Source organism: Cydia splendana, chromosome 25 (assembly GCF_910591565.1).
Source record: "Cydia splendana chromosome 25, ilCydSple1.2, whole genome shotgun sequence".
NCBI lineage: Eukaryota > Metazoa > Arthropoda > Insecta > Lepidoptera > Tortricidae > Cydia > Cydia splendana.
The window spans coordinates 3,716,656-3,738,831 of record NC_085984.1 but is presented as its reverse complement, the minus strand read 5'-3'; the positions used below and the strand labels follow the sequence as shown (position 1 = coordinate 3,738,831).

The 22,176-nt window shown below is 39.2% G+C and overlaps 1 protein-coding gene across 1 annotated transcript in view; it reads left to right on the top strand.

The window, feature by feature from the left end:
* The first annotated feature begins 1,765 nt into the window (after positions 1 to 1,765).
* LOC134802788 (uncharacterized) overlaps positions 1,766 to 22,176 on the top strand; it is a 32,738-nt gene continuing 12,327 nt past the window's right edge. Inside the window, exons 1-4 of the mRNA XM_063775500.1 lie at positions 1,766 to 1,918; positions 6,883 to 7,188; positions 16,580 to 16,736; positions 19,162 to 19,265. Of these exons, the coding sequence (XP_063631570.1) occupies positions 1,835 to 1,918; positions 6,883 to 7,188; positions 16,580 to 16,736; positions 19,162 to 19,265 (651 nt within the window). The 5' untranslated portion in view covers positions 1,766 to 1,834. The remainder of the gene's footprint in view (positions 1,919 to 6,882; positions 7,189 to 16,579; positions 16,737 to 19,161; positions 19,266 to 22,176) is intronic.

Below are 22,176 nucleotides of genomic sequence, written 5' to 3'. Positions count from 1 at the left end.
TTATGCTAATGATTCTTGTGTTAAAATATTTTTTGCTATTGGACATCCTTTACGAGTTATTTACGAATGACTAAAAAAGAGGACCTTAGTATTTATTTTCTCCCTTCAATATTTTTTTTAATATTGACCTTAGCGAAAAAAAGGAGCACTTATTTTATAAGAAATCTGAAACAGATTATTTACGTAAAAGATATTTTTTTGCTGTGGGCTACCGTTTACGAGTTATTTACGAAAAACTAAAAAATAAACGATTGTAGAACAAATTATAAGTAACTTTCCCACATTCATATCATATCATATCATATTTATTCATCAACAATACAAGATTGTGTTTGAAATGCACATAAAATACAATTACAATAAAATAAACAACATTTGAAAATAATAATAACAATAATAGTAAGCACTAGTAACATATTTTAGCCATTATAGGACGACATTCACAGTATACATAATGAGATCAAAAAATAAGGCATTTATGAACTACTTAAGTATACAAAGCTTATACACTAACTAAACTAAATCAGTATCAATAACTCATCCAAGCTATAAAAACAACCTCTTAACAAATATTGCTTCAGTTTTTGCTTAAAGATAGTATACTTTGAAATATTTTTTAAATGCTGAGGCAGTTTATTAAATAACTTAACAGCCTGATGTCTCACACAGTGCTCCTCAATTTGTGAAGTAGGGCGAAAATGAATTTTCAAATTTTTAGTGCGTGTGAGAAATCGCAGTTCCTCTTCTTCATGCGTTTCAAATCTTTGCTTGTGTTTGACAAGGTCCGTAAGCAGTATATGTATATATAAGCAGGGCACGGTAAGTATACCAAGCTTAAGGAAAAATTGCCTACAAGAGACCCACGGTGGAATACGAAATATGGTTCTTATTGCCCTTTTTTGAGCGGTTAGAGCTCTGTTCACGTTATATCTAAAACTGTTACCCCAGAACATAATGCTATACCTCAATTTTGATTCAATTAGACCTCAATTTTGAGTCGAGACGTATGCCAAGGAACTTAACATTTTCAACTATGTCTATAGTGGTTCCGTTCATAATGATGTGAAGTCTGTCAGTTTTTTTTATATTTTGTATTGAGATCACTCTGGCCCACGCTTAATATTATTTTTTATCTCCCATTTATCAACAGTTTTGTATAATAAACTATATATATTCTTAAACGTAATAAGTGTAGCTTTACAACTATAGTTTTTGTTTTCAGATTCCTACTACACTTAAAAAAAAATTTGGTAATTATGAAAAAATCCAAGATACGTTTTTTTGTCTTTTCTACTTTATGTTTTTTTTTTTGTTAGAAAGTGCATTGTTTTGGTTCCAAAAAAAAATTCCTCATCCTTAATTTAACCGAAAATGATATATCACATGCCCTAATAGGTACAGTTTTAGAGAAATGTTGCTCCAAGTGAAGCGCGGCGGCGTCGAACTTCCCCCCCTCCCCCCACTAAATGAGACGTGGCTCTCGAGGTCTCCCGGTCTGTATCTGCTCATGACCAGCTAAGAATCAACTGTGCCAAGTTTCAGCGCATAGTCACAAAGTGCAAGGTGTCGTGCACTAACAAACTAGCTAACTGTTTCAAGGCTGGCAGAGGCTTCGCGAGTTCGCGACCCCCCAGGGACGATGAGTTGCAGCGCCACCTACCGATTTGAAACAAGATTGATTTAAAAAAAAATGAGTTGGTAAGTGTATAGTAGAATATGAAATCTATGGATATTATATTGACGTTGCGTTGCCAGATTTCGAGAATGACATTTTGACCTACAATGTTTAGTAGTTTTTGATCACTTTTTTGATATGCTTTACAAATAAATCAACATGTGTGAGTTGTATCCAATGTTAAGGTCGTGCTGCGGCATCCCACTGCGAGTCGGGTTACTATTCATCGCTGTATTATCCATCGTAAGTACATAATAATTTAAATTGATGGTCTTTAAGGCACTAGTCCCACCAAGGGCGAGTGAGCGATAAGCGATAGCCGAGCGACGAAACTATCAGTACTACACTCGCTGCTCGCCAACTCGTTTCTAGTTTCTAGCTCTGATCGCTTCAAGCCCATCGTTCCTGATGGGACTCTTATTACGCCTTCATTGGAGTAAAAGTGAAAGATCCCCGCAACTTGCGAATTTCGGTTTTCGCGGTAAGCCCCCTGGGGCTGAGTCGACCATTATAGAGAAATGCACAGGTAGTGCAATAGTCACTTAACCTTTTGAACGCCACAGATGGATATTCACGTTAACGCAAAATCGTGACAACAACGCCAAAGACGGCATTTGACGTCGATCGTTTGATGAAAATCAACTACAAAACGCCCCACTTTTTGGTTGGCATTATTTATTCACAAAACTAAACCCCCGTGGTCAGGGGCGTATTTTGAAATTTGGCGCCTCGGGCCAATACGTTTCGCCGCCCCGGAAGTCAAGGAAGAAAAACAAAATGCAATCCGCCAGGAGCGGCATGCCGCCCATGGGGGTTGGCATATGCCGCCCCTGGAGGTTGGCGCCCCGGGCCATGGCCCGGATGGCCCTAGGGTAAATACGCCCCTGCCCGTGGTGTCAGTGGCACGGCATATGGATGCGCCGTGTGGCGTTCAAAAGGTTAAAGGAAGAGCGTCAGTCCTTCTGTAGTACTAGGTCTAGCACAGGAGCGGCGCGACTGTGTCTCGCCACTGAGATTAGTGTTGATTAGGACTTGAGTTGAGTCCTCTGCTTCAAGGCACGACTCAGTTTTTCAGACTCTTATAATTAAGTTTAAACTCGAGGTCCTTTCAACTTGTTGGAGACCCGAGTCTTTTGTAGAGACTCGAGTCCTTTAATTCCAGAGAACTCTTGATTTTTTTACTAACAATTTCGAATTGCATTGTCTTTATGTAAAATTTGTCGATTAATTACGTACACAAATCTAAAATAACGCTTAATTTCTTTACTGTTACCTATTTATGAAAAACCTATAAAATTGTAGACGGAGTCTGTATTCGGAGGCCAGAGTCCTTTTGAGTTGCTCTTAAAAAAGACTCTACAAAGGACTCGACTCGGGACTTAAAAAACTCGGAAGTTTTCAAGCGCCGAGTCTCGTAAAAATGAGCTGAAGTTCTTCAAATTCAGACTTAAAGGACTCGAGTTCCTACCAACACTACGTGAGATAGACTCTTCGCTCTCTAATTAATACAGTTAGAAAAAGACGGGTAGTCTATCCCGCGGGCAAGATACTGTCGCGCTGCTCCTGTCCTGGGCCTACTGTTCTACCGACATTCTGTAGGGGGAATATATGATAGATATAGATAGAGATCTTTATTTATATACCAGTACAGATGTTAGGGTGGTATTTCATGGTCCAATTTCATTGCGTCTCACTCTCTCATAAAGCAAAATGTGGGACAAAATACACATTGGACAGATGGAATTTAATACTATACCCTAACCCCGGCTACACACGATAACTATAAATCGTAGCGATTAATCTGTGCAGTCCGATTTGCGCAGTTTTATCTACCGTGTGTATGACAAATCGTTACGATAATCGACTAACGTACAGTATGGACACTCCCTGCCTCCCGTTGAAAGTGCCGCCCACCCGCTCTCGGTTACCTCACAGTTACCGGCTGGCAAGGACGCGACGACGCGGTGCGCAGAGCGGAGGCCACGTAAAAATAGTAAACAAATATTTACAAAACCTACCAGATCACACTGAAAACAACAAAATATCTATAGACATAGACATAGACATTCTTTATTGGTAATGATAAATTACAGGTCACAACTTACATATTATATTCAATTATTATAACTAAGACATTATTTACATATTATTTATTACATATAACTTATTTGTTCATTACGGTCACAACTTATAAAGATAATAGATTGCAATTATTTATACATCATTATTTAATTGTTATAATTTAATATTCATACACATTATTGAATGTTATTTCTTTATGTTCAATAAATTCTTTATAACTGTAGAAACATTTCTCAATAAGCCATTTTTTTAATTTATATTTAAAACTTGGATCACTTACAGCCTCTGTTATAAATTTTGGCAACTTATTATAGACTACAGGTGCTGTAATATGGATAGACTTTGCCGTCTTTTTGAGTGTGTGAGGGATGGTCTTTATTTTGTGCGCGTTTCGAGTGACCCGGGCATTTCCGTCACCTCGTCTCCCATACAGTTCTAGGTTTTCTCTCGCATAGACTGCCGCCTGGAATATTAGAAATGACGGTAATGTAAGTATGCCTAGTTCTATAAAATAGGGCTTGGCGCTGTCGTCGTGCTTAGCACGTGCCAGGTGTCGAGGACTAATTTGAGGTTTTATGTGTTATTTATACTTTTTATACATTTTGTCATTAAATGCTCTGTGTGAAGCCCGGCTTTTTCGTTGCTCCCAATTTTTATAGCTATCGAAGTGTAAATTGTCCTGGATTCCGGGACACCAGGGTTCGCACAGCGCGCTTCTGCAAGCGGAACACGCGTTCCCATTCAGCAGCTCGGCCCCAGAACTCCAGGCCGTATTGCTTTCAGGGCTTGTATACTCGCGAAGTAGCACGACCGCACTGCCTGACATTGTAATGTTTGGCTTAGCCTCGCCAGCGCAAAGCAAGCCTTGCTCAGCTTGCCACATACCGCACTGATATGAAGTTCCCACGTAAGGCCTTGGTCGAGCTGGAACCCCAGGAATGTGATAGTTGAAACTTGTTGGATGCTAGTGCCTTGCTGATTTATATTAAGTGGACGGCGTTGTCTGCCCGATAAGTCAAATTGCATGAACTGCGTTTTAGTCAAGTTCAATAGCAGTCCGTTCAAACGGCACCAATCTAAAATATGTTGTGCGGTTGTGTTCAATTTAGATTCCAGCTCGTCCAGGCTCTCGGCCGTGACAACGGCCGCCACGTCATCCGCGTACATGAAGACTTCGCCAACCTTTACGGTGTTCGGGAGGTCGTTCAGCATGAGTGAAAACGCTAGGTTAGATAAAGACGAGCCTTGGGGAACACCTATTTCCGTGGACAAGCCATCCGATTTTAGTTTACCTCCTTGACCCATCACGTATTGTCGTCTCTCCCGCAGGAATTCCACCATGAAATGTAAGGCCTGTCCTCGTATGCCATAGTGATGTAGCTTTTCTGATAAGGCTCCGTGGTCCACCACATCGAAAGCTTTTGAGAGGTCGCAGAAGAGTACCGCAACCTCCCTTTTTTCCTCTCGTGCGGTAAGGATCCGACTTATCACTTCACGGGCCATCATCGAGGTAGATCTCCCTGCACGGTAAGCGTATTGCCTTTCGGATAATTGTCCTGTTTTGTTCAGAAAGGCTGTCATGCGAGATGTTATCCCGTTTTCCAGGATTTTAGCAACCGCTGGTATAATGCAAATTGGTCTGTAACAGTTAGAATCACTCGTTTTTCCTTTTCCTTTGTAGATCGGACAGACTCTAATTTGTTTGAGTATTTGCGGATACTTTCCATCGCGTAGCAACTCATTAAAGACTGTCGTTAACGGGGTTGCTAGGTTTGTTGCAACAAGGTTCAGTAGTTCTGTGGAGATACCATATATGTCTTTGGTGTTTTTAATTGCAACTTTGCCAGCTTTGATTTTATTGATTTCTATCGGCGAGAATCTACTCAATAGGAGCGAGTTATCATTAGGCGGTCGGGTACAAGACAGCGCGGCGAGAGAGCGCAAAGGGTCGGCGCGCGGGGCTCCGCATTGCTCCGCTGCCGACACGAACTGTCTATTTAAAGTGTCTACTAGTTGTTTTTTTGAGGTAAAACTGGTCCCGTCTGTTTTTTTGATTATGTCAGTAAAATCAGTATATACTTCGCACTGTTTACCGGATTCCGTATTTACAATTTTCCACATAGTTTTACTCATATTGGAACTATCTTTTATTAGGTTTGTATAGTGCATGGTTCTTGCGCTACGAGTTAATTCGCTGTATTTGACCTTTGCCTCGTTCACGCGACTGTCGATTTCAGGGTACGAGGGAAATTTATTTCTAAGATCTGATAGATCGAAAATGAGTAATTTTAAGTTAATTATTTCGTTATTAATCCAGGTTTTATTTTTATAACGCGATATATTTTTATTTTTGAAAGGAAAACATATGTCTATCTTTTTTGAAATGATATTCATAATAGCTTCAATTCTGCTCTCAGTTGTTTGTTTCCGAGTAAATACTTCACACCAATCTATACTCACTCACACAAGCAAGGTACGCGTTCACCTACACGAGCTTAGACTGTGTGCGTAGGAACGAGTTTGTTTCATACATTTGATCGCCAGTGTCCGAGGTGTGGTGAGACTGTGATAAGGACAAACAATAATAGCTCTTTCGCTGCTACTCCTACTGAAAGATACTTACATAAGACTATCCTGTTCTCATTTCCTCCCACCCCTCATTATGCCTGTAGGCCTAGTACATGATTGCCGCGACAGTATCTCGCGACGAGATAAACTACCCGTCTTTATCTAAATATGGTAATAAAAGAGGGACGGGTAGTCTATCTCGCCGCGAGATACTGTCGCGCCAATCATGTGCTAGCCCGGCTGATCTATTTATATCATAGAAGGTAGGATCGTATAGAAGTGGTATACGCGTGCCTCCGTGTGGGACAAAACATACGCAAATGCGACACTGTGATTGGTCGAATTCATTTGTTGCCCACCATTATCCATACTAAAAAAAAGGTGGGGAACAAATAAAATGTGAGACTGTGACAAGGACAAACAATAATAGCTCTTTCGCTGCTACTCCTACTGAAAGATACATAAGACTATCCCGTTCTGTCAGTTATCCCCACCACTCATGCAAGATCCAGGTATATCCTAGATTCATGATTTATATACTAGATTGATGGCCGTAGGTGACGGGAGCCCTGATAAACGCCGCCATCAAGAACGCCGGCGTGGACGTGAGCTCCATCCAGGACGTGCTGGACCTGAAGAGCACGACCACCACCACCAACACCACCACAATCAGTACCCTCAAACCGACACCAGAAGAAGGACAAGGAGGACAGGATAACGAACCGGAATACGAGAACGAACCGGAAGGCGAAGATGATGGTGGTCAGGGTCTCAGGTCGGGCATTGAGGCCAAGAAACAGAAGAATAAGACTACGACGGGCTGGTCTACGGTTGAGATTATCGGCGAAGATGTACGCACTGAGGTAAGATTGTAGTTCTGAAACGATCGAGGATAGCACCGGAACAAGCTAATTTTGCAATGAGGGGCTGTCCATACATTACGTCATCGATTTTTGACGATTTTTGACCCCCCCCCCCCCCCTCCAAAAATCATGCTTCGAATGACCCCGTTTCCTCCTACGTCATGCTACCATCATCCGATGTCCAGAACCAACCCCCGTAATTTGAAATGACGTAATTTATGAATACCCCCTGACAAAATCTAATATAGGGTAATTCGCCAACCCAAACCAAAAATGAATTGTATTCGCCTATAAATAGAATTAATTTCAGTATAAGGTGGCCAGTTATTGAAAGCTGGCCAGTTAATATTATTTGAAACCTTATACTAAAATGAATTCTATTTATAGGTGAACACAATTCATTTTTGGTTTGGGGTGGCCAGTTACTGGCGAATTACCCTAGTGCCGCAATTTAACGTCGAATTTCTAGGAAATTAAACCACTGCCACACTAAGTCACTTCAATAAGTCGATGCATAGTTAGGTTAGACGCTAGCCGAGCTAACGTAGCCTAAATAGGGGACAAATTTAAACTGACGGACGCCAGTTGAGCTAATCTAACGTAAGCTCAAAAAAACCGGACAAGTGCGAGTCGGACTCGCCCACCGAGGGTTCCGTACTTTTTATTATTTGTTGTTATAGCGGCAACAGAAATACATCATCTGTGAAAATTTCAACTGCCTAGCTATCACGGTTTATGAGATACAGCCTGGTGACAGACTGACGGACCGACAGCGGAGTCTTAGTAATAGGGTCCCGTTTTACCCTTTGGGTACGGAACCCTAAAAACGACGCAAATAAAATGTTACTAACACACATATATGTATAGTCTGTATCTTTAGGTATTTAAGTAAAAGTAAACAAAATCTACCCTCAAATGGTTCTTAACCCAGTTGAGGACAGATGAAAACATTACACGATCAAATAATATAGGTTAAAGTCAGGTCAGGTAGTCACAGATAGTGACAGATCCAGGCGGTTTTGTATTTTAGTCCCTGGTGTTCACTTAATTATACGGCAAATGATGATGATGGAATTTCCTTATGCAGAGTTGCTCCTTTTGACTCACAGATTGATTTACGAAGGGGAGTCAATCCCCCCCCCCTGAAATTGGTAATAAATAAAGTTTTGCTATGTGGTCAAGTTTGGTATCATTTTCGTGTAACTCAAGGATGCTAAATTCGTTTCTGATATTTATAATTTATACGGTTTCATATAAATAATTTGAAAAAAAAAGAAAAATAAAAAAATTCTATTTTTTTTTTTTTTCGAATATAAGCCGATATTTTTCTTATTTTAATATGCACACAAAAAATAAAAAATAAACATGAAAAAGCCCTAAGTACTATTTCTCGTTACAAAAAGTATACATATGGCATATTTATTGTACATTAATGTGACCAAAAAAAATTAAATGTAGACCTACTTTCGACTACTCATTGAACAAGATACAACGATGTGAGATACAGCTAAGCAATTTATGGCGTTTGATGATGATGAGATCTCTTTTTATTATACAGAGTGAGTCCTTAGAACCCTTAGATCATTTTAAGAAGGAGATCCACCTTGATTTTTGATACAGTCGGGATGAAAGGTGGAGTGATTTGTCCCATACAATCATAAATTTACGCAAGCACCTGTTTAGGTTTCTGCATTTCTGCAATAAGTTTGATGACATTTTCGAGTAAATCAAAAGACAGAAATGATTTAGTTAATTAAATATTTAAAATACAAATTAATAATGTAAATATTGACTAATATTTAAATTATTTTCCTCCGTATAGCTACGTCCCTTAAATCGGATTACGTTGTGCACCGAGCATAATAAGCAATGTTAAAGAGTGTTTACAAATATATTAGGCAGTCAAATCTTTTAAATACGAAATAATGTAACTATTAGTCCATTTCTCTTTTTTTTCTTTTAATTTACTCGATAATGACATCAAACTTAATGCAGAAACCTAAACAGATGCTTTCATAAATTTATGATTGTATGAGACAAATCATCCCCACCCTTTCAAGCACACCGCACCATAAATCAAGGTGGCTCCCGTTCCTACAATGATCTAAGGGTTCTAAAGACTCACTATGCTAAAGGGTATCTCATCATCATCAAACACCGTAATTTTCATAGCTGTAACTCATATCTTTGTATGCTGGTGGTCGAAAGTAGGTCTACATTTCATTTTTTTTCTCTATATTTTTAGACACAAGTATGTCATGTTTATACTTTTTATAACGCGGAATAGTAGGGCTCTTTCATGAAATTTTTATTTTTTGTGTATATATAAAAATAAGAAAAATTTTGGCATTTATTCGAAAAAAATAATAATATAGAATTTCTTTATTTTTCATTTATTTCAAATTATTTATATGAAACCGTATAAATTAAATATCAGAAATGAATTTAGCATCCTTGATTTACCCGAAAATGATACCAAACTTGCGCACATAGCCAAACAAATTTTTTTACAAATTTCGGAGGGCACCCCCCCTTAAGTCAAAATTTTGCATCAAAAATCCGGTTGGCTCCCCTTCCGAAATCAATCTGTGAGTCAAAAGGAGCAACTCTGCCAAAGGAAATTTCATCATCATCATTTGCCGTATATCACACTTTTTTGTCGTGAATTCCACCGGATTATTTGGTTGGTTAATCAATAAATGTTATAACTACCCGAAAATTTACAAATTACTTGTTTACTATATTTACATGTACCATTATTAACCGGGGTGACTTTCAAATGCAGGGGCGACTTTAAAATTCTAGTTTTAAGCCATAATATATATTTATGCGAGATTTTTACAGTAGGTGAATATGAATATATAGTAATCTAAATAGTTACAAGAACATTTTCAGTAAATAATGAATAATGGTAATTCTATGGCCGTTTTAAATCTATCAAAGTAACTCCAAATTTTCTAAAGTCACCCTGGTCTATGGTACCTAAAGATACAGAGTATAAGCTGTCGTGTGCCTGCGGTTGACATCATCAGACAAGGTAGAAGTACTGAGTACTGGGGTAAGGCCTTGGGTGTTTAGTGCTCTGGGTCTAGTCTAGAGCAAAATAGTGCTCTAGTATTAACTGATACGCGGAATTAGAGATGATTAGGTATTTATTAGGAGAGAACATTTACATTAATTAGTTTAATTACAATTAGACTTACAAATAAAGGTTTAGGCTTCCGTGTAAGAAAATTTAGTTCTGACGGAATGATATAGACACGTTGACGTAGAAACGTAGACGGGTTGTGAGCAGCCAATATTGTGATACGCCCTTAGAGCATTTAATAACTGGAGTCTCCTTTAAGAGCTTACCCCTCTGCCGAAAAACTGTGTGCAAACCATGGTATAATAATATACTCCGCCTGGTACTCTCTTCCGACCACGTGACTGACACAAGCCTACGTCATCGTGCGACAGCGCTATGTAATAATACGTGGGCCATACTGAAAGTTTCTGGATTCTGATAAATCCCAAGTAACATTTTAGTACTATAATTTTAGTTTTTATCGCTAAAAGCTTGTATAGACGTCGTATTAAGGTTTCAGAGATGACCACCTGTCGTATAAAAGCGCTTGGCAACACCTTTTTGCTCTATAGGCTTATACAGCTAATATATTCTATAAGCAATTGATGTAAAGGTTTACTTCATCATTTTATAGAGCCGTTATAGGCGTGTACTATAACAGGTTCAAATATAATCACTATAGAGCAATATTACTGTATAATAGTATTTGGAATCACTTTTATGCAACTAATTTGCGCTATTAAGGTTCCCTGCCAAGCCGCTATAGTTTTGTGTTTTAACAGTGACAAAAACCCAACTATACAACGATTTTAGGATATAGTGGCTTTAGAGATGACTGCTATAGTACATAATACTTTAGTAGTTTGCGCTATTAAGGTTCCCTGCAAGCCGCTATAGTTTTGTGTTTTAACAGTGAGAAAAACCCAACTATACAACGATTTTAGGATATAGTGGCTTTAGAGATCACTGCTATAGTACATAATACTTTAGTAGTTTGCGCTATTAAGGTTTCCTGCAAGCCGCTATAGTTTTGTGTTTAAACAGTGACAAAAACCCAACTATACAACGATTATAGGATATAGTGGCTTTAGAGATCACTGCTATAGTACATAATACTTTAGTAGTCATATGAGCACTATTATAGAACTGTTTTGCTCTATAGTAGCGTTTTTGGGACATATTTATAGCGTTAAAAAGCGCTTTAGTAGTTTTTAAATCCCTATTATATCTCATCGCTGTAAACGTCACAATGACTCTTTTATATCACAAAACTGTAGTATAGCTGAGTTTTTATGTCTTTTATAAACCGAGTTAGATACATAAAGGTAGAAAACGACTACTTGTAAATGATAAATTTGATCTGTAATGGCTACTTATATCTTGCTTATATAAGTTCAGGCCTAAGCCACATAATGTGGTTCCGTACAAAATATTTTTATATTTTAATGAATTGATAAAAAAGACCCCAGTCATATTAGTGATTGTAGGTGAGATTTATCATCAATGATTTAATACAAGCATAAAATCGTGACGGTTTAGATATTTATCGACATCCATTATTAGCACATTTTTTTACCAATCACATTGAAAAAGGAAACAACAGTAATGACTACATCTAAATTAAAAAAAAAACCTATATCTTTCTAAAGAGTTTGTAGGTGCAACCGGGTCACAGCAAAATTCTTTTGGAACCCTAATTTTAATCATGATGGCAACAAAAACATTTCGTCGTAAGTTCTATAGTTAGCCTATAAAAGCGTCGGATTTACTTCTTGGCTGTATAGTAGTAACTATGGTGAATATCATAATATTTTATAAAATTATTTTATTAAAAACATAAATAAATCGAGGGGGCATTTAAAATTCCTCATTAACCTAATACTATTCTAGCGTCCCATATACTTTTTGCACTAAGGACCGAATTATTCGACATCTAAATGGCGCATATTAATATAACGTCTTTACTTATCACCATTTTACTTAGTACCGTTTTTGTGAAGTAAACACACAACAAAACCACTCACAACAGTTGATGGAAAACTTGATAGCAAATTTCGTAGTAAAGGAACTATGAATTCTACAATAGTATAAAAAAGCACTATAATAGAATTTCAAATACTACTATAGTATAAAACAAGCACTATAATGGAATCTCAAATGCTACTATAGTATAAATTAATACTATAATGGCGTTACTGACAACAAATTAGCACAAATGTGATCATCACATCACTTTTATAGACCTAAAACGTCACGACTGACACTGCTACAGGTCTACTATATCACTGAATGGCACATAAGATGCGCTATTTCGGCTTTATACAATCTTCTTAAGTCTTTTATAGGACCTTAGGTGGTATTTGGGAAACGTTCTATCGACTACTATAGAACCACAAATTGTTACTTGGGATGAGACGACTTATTATCCTTATGATATATTTATTGTTTTTCGAAGTATATACCCTCACTATTTACACACTTTTGCATTCGCTGGAACCATTGTGAAAAGCAGCAGGTCCAGTCTTCCTTAGGGACCTCTTAGATGGCTTCGTGGAAAGCATTCACTGCCACTTCCGGGCTTGTAAATCGTAAACCTCTGAGTTTAAATCTTTAATTTTTGGAAATAAAAAGTAATCACATGGTGCGAGATCGGGGCTATATGGCGGATGAGTCATTAATTCCACATTTGTGGCCTTCAAATACGCATTCGTTGCCTTGGCGGAATGTGCCGACGCGTTATCGTGGTGGAGGACTATTTTGCTACGGGGACGCTTTTCACGAACTTTGTCAAACATTCTGGGCAAGCACGTGTTTACATACCAATCTGCAGTTACTGTCTTTTGATTTTCAAGCGGAACAGTGGTGTAATGCCCTGATTTGCCGAAAAAAGAAGCAACCATTCTCTTACCAGTGCTTCGACTTTTTTTAACTTTCGTCGGCAATTCTTCAAAAGGAAAGACCTACTCCGCCGATTGACTTTTCCTTTCTGGTTCAAAGCAGTATACCCAGGTTTCGTCACCTGTCACAATATTATACACAGCCATTGATTGTCCGCCGTTGAATTTTTTTATCATTTTACGGCACCACTCTACACGCAGTCGTTTCTGGTCAAATCGTGCGGTATCCATCGCGTACAAAGTTTCCGAACCTTAAGGTGCAAATGCAGTATCTTTTGCACCTGACTCATTCCAATGCCTAAGGTAGTACGAATTTGCTGACAGGTAATTTTTTTGTCAGTTTCAATTAGTTGTCGTACAGTATCAATATTACAATCGGTAACCGCTGTCGCCGGCCGGCCTTCACGTTCATCGGCATGGAGATGGTCACGTCCTCGTCTAAACTCACTAAACCACGAATAAACAGAGCTACCCCAACTAGCAAATCTATGTGCTATAAAAGTTGAGAGCACGTTTTTATTTTCGCTTTTTGGTGCTATAAACGGTGTAAAAACAGTCGACTAAAAGTCCTGTAAGCGTTTACTCAACGCGAAAAGGCGCACTTATACAGACTAAAAGTGTTATAAAAATCGAGTAAGCGCTGTATAAGAAGCAAATCGATGCTGTAAGAGTTGAGTAAAAGTGGATAAAAGCACTTCTAGTGTTTTAATAGCAACGATAGTGCTTTTACTCGACTATTTGTTCTATAAACATTAGCAATTTACTATTACTCAGTAAAAGTGTTCTATAAAAGCAGCCGCACTGCTTTTTCTCAGCAAAAATGTTTCGTAAAGGTAGCCGGATTGCTTTTACTCGGCATTTTAAATGTGTAAGAGTGCAGTAAATGCTTTTATTCAACTAATATGTGCTAAAAACGATCTCAGGTAAGCGATTATATTTCAATTATTTGATTAAGTTTGAGGCCTAATCGTCTTCACGTGTCTAATAAAACAAAAAGGTACTTAAGCATTTTTTACTGCTGTCATCCATGACATTTATTTTTACCGTGATTGTGTACATAAGTTTTTATTGTCTGTAAGTACACGTAATACAGTAAAACCCAGCGCGAAAAATACTTTATTGATAAAACCAAAGGCACTGGTTCATATATATTCATGGGCCGCCTATTTTCTTAAATTTCAATAAAAAAATATTAATAAAAATAAGTAAAAATTTGCTTACACGATCTAGTTTCTGTTATATCTCATTAATTCGACTATAAGTCGAGTAACTGCGTTTACTGCTACACTTATAGGACATGATGTCGCCATGTTTATGGATTTATAGTCCGATGGTCGACTGCATGAAACCCTACCTGATAAAAAAATTGAAAAATCCTACTCTGTAGGGGTAGCTGACTTTTAGCAGCTTCAACTGCTCTTGGTCGGCCGTGGCTTAACTTGGCAAATTTTGCGCAAATGGCAAAAAAGTGGTACAAATATTCATCAAAAAAACAAAAGTGGTCAGCTACATCCTGTGTTGGCAGGTTCCTGTGTCCGACCGAATTTGTGGTACCAAGTGAGCTACAATTTACCTCATCGAAAAATAGAATGTCACTTGTATGGTAGGATAGCTGCCATTGACTTTTTTTTTAATGCGGACGGACTGAAAACGCTGTCAGGCTAAGGTGAGGCCGACCAAGACATATGTCAACAAATTTAATGTAGGTATTACAATCAGTTGTTTTGATTCTATTTTTCGATGAGGTAAATTGTAGCTGTCACGTGGTACCACAAATTCGGTCGGACACAAGAACCTGCCAACACAGGATGTAGCTGACCAGTTTTGTTTTGCTGTCCTCAAAGGCAGCTATCCTACCATGCAAGTTTCATTCTATTATACGATGGGGTTTTTTTTTATGAATTTTTGTGCCACTATTTTGCCATTAGCGCAAAATTTTCCAAATTAAGCCGCGGCCGACCAAGAACAGTTGATGCTACTAAAAGTCAGCTACCCCTACAGAGTAGGATTATTCTATTTTTTTGTCAGGTAGGGTTTCATGCAGTTGGCCACCGGACTATATTGAAACGTCAACATGGCTGACTTGTGCTGTTAATGTAGTTCAAAACTCTTTAAAAGTACTCTAAGCTGAATACATTTTGAATAAAACCTGTAAATACACTTCAGCTCCTATAACAGCGGTTTGAACCCCATTACCCGAATTATGATATAAGCGCGCTGTTACAGCAGCATTGTTGCCAAATGGTTATTTGATTGCTTTTAATAGGCTTTTATAGCAACAGAGAAGAGATTTAAGTAACAGTTGTATTAAAGCGCCTTATTCAGACAATTAGCTAATCTATAGCTGTTATATGATTTTAATAGAACAATTATGCTGAATAAAAGTGATTTAGTAGCGCTAACTCAGCATTTATTAAAAGGTGGAATAAAAGTGCTAAAAGATGGTGCTATAAACGTTTATACGACATGATTATAGCACTAATTGGCGAAAATTGCTAAATAGTCGAGTTAACCGCTATTATACGATATATTGGTGCTTCAACAACCGTAACTCGGCTGTTATACGATTACAGGCTGAGTAAATCAATTCTTATACGACTATTTTGCTAGTTGGGGTACGAGATGGCCGCGGGGGCTTCATCGCCAAATGCTAATTGAAGTCTTTGACAACTTTCTTGCTGAGTTAAACCACATCAAAAATCTCAAAAAATCATGCTTCGAAAATTTTCACGACTTAAATTCATTGCAACAACGACACTCGAATTTCAACCCAACGTCACGATGAAAAAACAAATGACAGTCTCACAAATTAAAAAGTAATATACTGCCAGAGAGTTCCTTTTTCAAACACTATAATTGTTTTTTTAATTTTCGTTTTCTACGTGGCCAGTTCTAAGAATTATCAGTATACCCTAAGTGATATGCAATTGCGCTAAAGCGCTATACAAAGTGGCAATGTTATTGTGACTTCACTCTGGGAAGAGAAGACCATGTTTTATTAGACTATGGTGCTTTTGTATGGAATGGCTATTTGTACGTTAGGTACGTACAAATCATGTAGAAATAGCAATACATTTGACGTCCCCTCCTCCAGTGGCGGATTTGCCCTAAGGCCAAGTAGGCCCGGGCCTAGGGCGACAAGATATTAGGGGCCGCAAATTGTGACAAAGAATTCGCTGCATCACAACAAGAAATAACTCAAAATGTAGTCAATATGATGGGTGCTGAGAAAGGGGCGGCTACAGGGCCTAGGGCGGCAAAGACTGCAAATCCGCCACCGCATACAGAAAATGACAGCCATGACGTCTCCAGTTACTAAATGCTAAATGCGCCACAGGTATATACCTAATTAAAATTGTAACAACTTATTGTATGTACTTAACCCCCATATTCCGCAAATAAATAATTCATTTATTAAATTCAACAGGTAATTCATCGTTTCAAAGACGACTATAACCTGGACGAGCTTGACGAGGCCGGCTCGGGAGACGACTCGACAGAGGCGGGAGAGGCCGGTGATGACGCGGGAGACGCTTCTAATACTACTACTGCATCCACTGCTCCTACTACTACTAAAGAATTAGGTACATGTCGCCGGCCGATCGTTAAATCAGGCAGATCGTGTGTAATCCAATTTTTTATCAAACAGATACGTCTGCGAGCGATAAAGTACTACTTACAAATTTTATATTAAAGGAATAATGAAAAAAATACGCTTTCGGCAGGACTTGAACCCGCGATCTTTGCAATCCGTGGAGCTCTTAACCAACTGAGCTAGGGAAGCCCACCAGAAGAACGCGAATCTTTCCATTCCTTCCTGTATGTACAGTCAGCAGTAGAAGTTGCTAAGCGGGCCAGGTGTTCAAAATGAATTTGACGCGACTTTATTGTTAAGAGAAAAGAGCGTGTCCAGGTAATTTTGAACACCTCGGCCGCATAGCAACTTTTGCTGCTGACTGTACACGCCTTGGGGTCGCGTCTAGCTATACATCTACAGAAAGACTGTTCCATCCAGGGACCGAAGGCCGGTATATTTTTCATACAAAATTCAATTTTGGTATTACAATGGTTGTTTATGTATATTTTTGCACTTACAGCTTGGCAAAAAAGAGTAGAAATTAAAAAGTGGCAACACTTTAGTGTCGTCCCGTTCTCTTATATAAATTTGTTTGAAAGGGACGACACTACAGTGTTGCCACTTTTTAATTTCTACTCTTTTTTTGCCAAACTGTAGATAGAAAGCTAATCTGTTCAATCATTATCCTTACCTAAATACTATTCTATCATCATCATCATCATCATATCAGCCAGAGGACTATTCTATAATAATTAATATCAAAGAAATATTAAATTGTAAATTCTATGAGATATTTTGATTTTTATAGTTATACCGCCGGTAACGGTCCCTGGTTCCATCTTAACGACACCGGAGTCTCAAGTTCTACCTATTGAGTGTGCTGCTAACGCATACTAAACCAATTTTTTTTATCAAAGATATACGACGTCTGATATTGTTTTTTTCCTGTGTAGTATATGTTTTGACGGTAGTCACATCCATTGATGTATACCACAGACAAGACATCCTCCAGACTAAGCATAGTAGCTCTACCCCCTCTGCCACAAATACGGTAGTTTAATTTACTCCATTTTCGACTCTAAAGTGTCTTTGTGTGACGTCCGTGTCTTTGAACGGACCAATCACGACCCGGGACCTCGCTCACCTCGTCCCCCGCTCCCCCGTATTTTTGGCAGCATCGGTTTCATGAAATAATTGCTCTAAACTCCGTCTAGAGGATTCCTAGTCTATGATGTATACCTACTTACTTTACTTCACTGGCTCCTGACCTAAAGCCCCCTCCGGACTATGCGCGTGAATCGCGTGCGAAGCCGCGAACGCGAGTGTGGAGTCGATTTCGCTGTCTGCGAAAATCGACTCCACACTCGCGTTCGCGGCTTCGCTTGCGATTCACGCGCATAGTCTGGAGGGGGCTTACAAATGATCTTGGCCTCCGACACTAGAGAGCGCCACTCTGCCCTATTCTGCGCCACTTCACGCCAGTTGGGTATCCCGAGGGCGGACAGGTATTTTAGGGCTTCGTCACTCCAGCGGTATCTGAGGGCCTACCACGAACCACGTACGACGTTTTGCCTTTCTGTCGGACTTATAAATTCGTACGTAAGTGAACGTGGGAACAGGGAACGTGGTTCGGGTAGGCCCTCTGGGACGCCCAGACGGACGTTTTCCGCCCGGATGTATAGGATTATATAATCTGTGCCCACTCTGTACCACAGAATAAATAATAGTACTGCCGTACAGAAAGGACACTTCCTACAAAACCGAAGATTGACAGCGATTCAGGGACGAATCAGGCTAACCCTTTCTAGTCTGTATCTTTACGTATTTAAATAAAAGTAAACATAATCTACCCTCAAATGGCCCTTAACCCAGTTAATTACGGGTAGATGAAAATATTACACGATCAAATAATGTGGGCTAAAGTCAGGTCGTTCAGTGATAGATCCAGGTGGGTTTTTTATTTGGTTGATTAACCAATAAATGTTATAACTACCCGAAAATGTACAAATTGTTTGTTTACTTTTATTTAAATACCTAAAGATACAGAGTATAGCAGAAGTTCATTTTCGCTCCCATCAAACCGGTCATTAAATGCGGATTCTTCTGTAAAGTGCTATCCAGACGGGACTGATCAAATCGGTCGGTCGATTTGATCAGAAATGAAATTGGCGTCAATCTCCAATTTAATCACCAATTTTAGATTTATGGTTATATTAGAGCCCTCTTAATCGAAAAAATGGCCCAGAATGAAAATACTGGCCTCACAAATGGGTATTCTTGCGTCCGCGTCTCATTTTATCGGTAATATCGGTCATTATCGGTTGAATTCGGCGAGCCAAATTGGCGTTTGGCGTCCGCACGTCCTGATTCGACGGAGCAATTTAATCAGATTGGCCAATAATTGACTAATCTGGATACGCCTTATATTGCAGATGTGTACACTTCCGTGATGGGCAAGATAAACCGCAACGGGTTGAACTTCCTCTCGATCGCATTCATTGCGCTGGGCTTCTTGCTGTTTGTGGCGAACTTCACGGTGGGTACGGTAGAGTAGAGCGACATATGTCCGTCTCTGTCGCATAAGGGTATTTGAACTATTTGACTACTAGTCAAATCAGTTTGATGAAATTATATGAAACACTAATAGCATGTGACGTCACAATCAAATTAACAGTAGTTAAAATAGGGCCATATGTACTGTAAAGAGTACTTTACAGTACATATGGCCCTATTTTCCCGCACTTGTGCGAAAATAGCACTTTTCGTGTGTATGTCAAAAGTTTAAAGGCCATATGTACTGCAAAACGTTGTACGATACACGTGCGAATAAGTAATTCGCAACTCGTGTCGATTTGAAACACTCCATTCGGTCGTGTTTTAATTTATCGCCACTCTTTTCGAATTTCCTCTTTTCCGCACTTGTATCGTAAATAATTATTTTAGTTTTTTACGGGTTTTAAAATAGAAATTGTGTCTAAAAATAACTGCTGCTTACGTTTCTCTATTAATCTTCTGGTGCTTTATTTCATGCATGGTGAAATAATTTATTTTAAATACAGTCCAATAACCTATTGCGATTGTGTCTCTTATAGGGAATGCTCCCGGGAATTCCCGGTACCGAAAGTACCGGGAAATCCCGGGAAATTTCAACTTTTCGGGTACCGGTTCTGGTAAAGAAAATCCCGGTTCTTTTCTGTACTGGAAAGTTAGTATAGAAAACCGCATTAAATCAGTTAAAAATTTAGCGCGTAATCTCCGTAGCACCCGTGTAACAGCAACACTCAACAACTGTCCATCAGTGGACCTTATGCCTTTTGTAATAAGGTCTACGAACTGTCAGTTAACAGTGTGGGCGATGGTACCCTCGGCAGTCACGGCTGCCCGGCGCTACGATTGGGGCGTTGTATTGGCGACCCGACATCGGGAGGGATTCCTGACAGTCAGGCTAAAGTAGTCAGATAAACACTTACTATAAGTATAGTAGCTGTTGTAGATTGATCGTGTATATATGTATATGTATGAAAATGAAGAAATAAGGACTAGGCGGCCAATCCGAACGTACTTTTGATATCTAAATGATCTTATTTTGTTCTAAAAAGTAAAAGACAAAAAACACACAGTATTGAGTATGGTATAGTTTAAAAACGTAAGACGGGATCAACTAGTGGATTACGTAAGCATTTATAAAAAGGTTTATTTAATTGTCCTTGACGTGCAGACTGCAGGACCCACAACCAGTACCCAGTACAAGAAATTATTCTTTGCACATAAATATTGTTATGTACTTTGAATCTGATGGTAAACCCAAAAATAACAAAAATGCAATTTATCGCATTGCACTCGTCGGAGTTCCTTTTAAACTGTTTATCACATCTCTCGATTTGACACAGCTGTTTGAAGAAGCTGGTCATCCCCTGCCTAAATCTCTAAGCACAATCAGGGAAATTTCACTCAAGGAATATGACACATAATAGCTGATTTACATTCGCATACGAGCTGCGAGCCGTGCTACGAGACGCGAGTGTAATCGGTGGGCTCGTGCCTCATCTCGCGGCTAGGCTCGCGTGGAGGAGCGGTTTTTTGGGCACGGGTCAAAGGGGTTCGCGGGGGACGCGCGCTTCCTGTTTACATTCGAGTTCTGCTGTCATTCGGTTACAAACCTTATACCGTGCCGTTTGTGCATAAAATCGATTAGCTCGACGAGCTTACGAGCTGTGTCCAAGACACGAGACGAGCCACGAGCCGAGCCATGAGGCGAGAGTGTAATCATTAGTTCGACGAGGTTACGAGCTCGAGCCGAGACCGCAAATGTAAATCGGCTAAAAAGAGAACGCCTTCGTGAAGATCTACGATAGTTAGAGTGAGAAAGAGTGAAGATAGAAAATATACTATTCTTCTTAAGAAAGGTTATAAAACTGTTGTTTAAGAATCGAATAAGAATCGGCCATTAATTTACTTTTCCATTGGTTGATTATTATAATTATAGTTACGATATGTTTTCATAAAATTACACATTTTAAGAAAATTATTGATTAGAGTAAGACTGAAGTGCAAAACGCGATCCAGAACAAGAAAACTGCTTTCAAGGCCTGGCAGTCCACCCAGACACCTGAAGATCGCGAAGTATATAAGAAAGTTAAAAAAGACGCCAAGAAAATTATAGCTATCTCACGAGCGAACTCCCAGAAAAACCTATACGGACAGGCACTAGTTTTACGCAGTTACGAAAGCGACTGCCATCTGACCTTCCAACCCAGAGGGGAAACTAGGCCTGTTGGAATTAGTCCGGTTTCCTCACGATGTTTTCCTTCACCGAAAAGCAATTGGTAAATATCAAATGATATTTCGTACATAAGTTCCGAAAAATTCATTGGTACGAGCCGGGGTTTGAACCCGCGACCTCCGGATTGAAAGTCGCACGCTCTTAACCGCTAGGCCACCAGCGCTTCTAAAGGGATAAAATATAATTTAACTAAATCAGGCCCGTAAAGTTTTATGAATAAGGAGGTTAATCTGTCCTCTATCAACACGAATGAATTCTACCAACCTGTAAAGAAAAAACACCCCTCTATCTACCCCGGCCGGAGGTCTTCGTCAATTATGTATTTGTTACGGCCGGAGATCTCCGGCCATTTTAACCCCAGTCAAAAAGCAGTTTTATTTAAATGAAATTAAAGCTGCTTTTCACCTGCCAATTATCGCGGGTGGAAAAAAATAGGTCGTAACAAATACGGGGGTGGCCGGCGCGTGTGGGGAGCGGAAGGGTAACGAACAATTGGCCGGAGATCTCCGGCCTGGGTAGAGGACAGGTTAAATCTGTACAGTATGACCGTTTACTGTTTAGTTTAGACGACAACGGTTTCACTCACTTGAATTTTTTAGACGCTATTGGCGACGTTTCGGGCCCTTCAGGTGTCCTTTCTCAGGCTCGAGTGCTCGCGGCGACT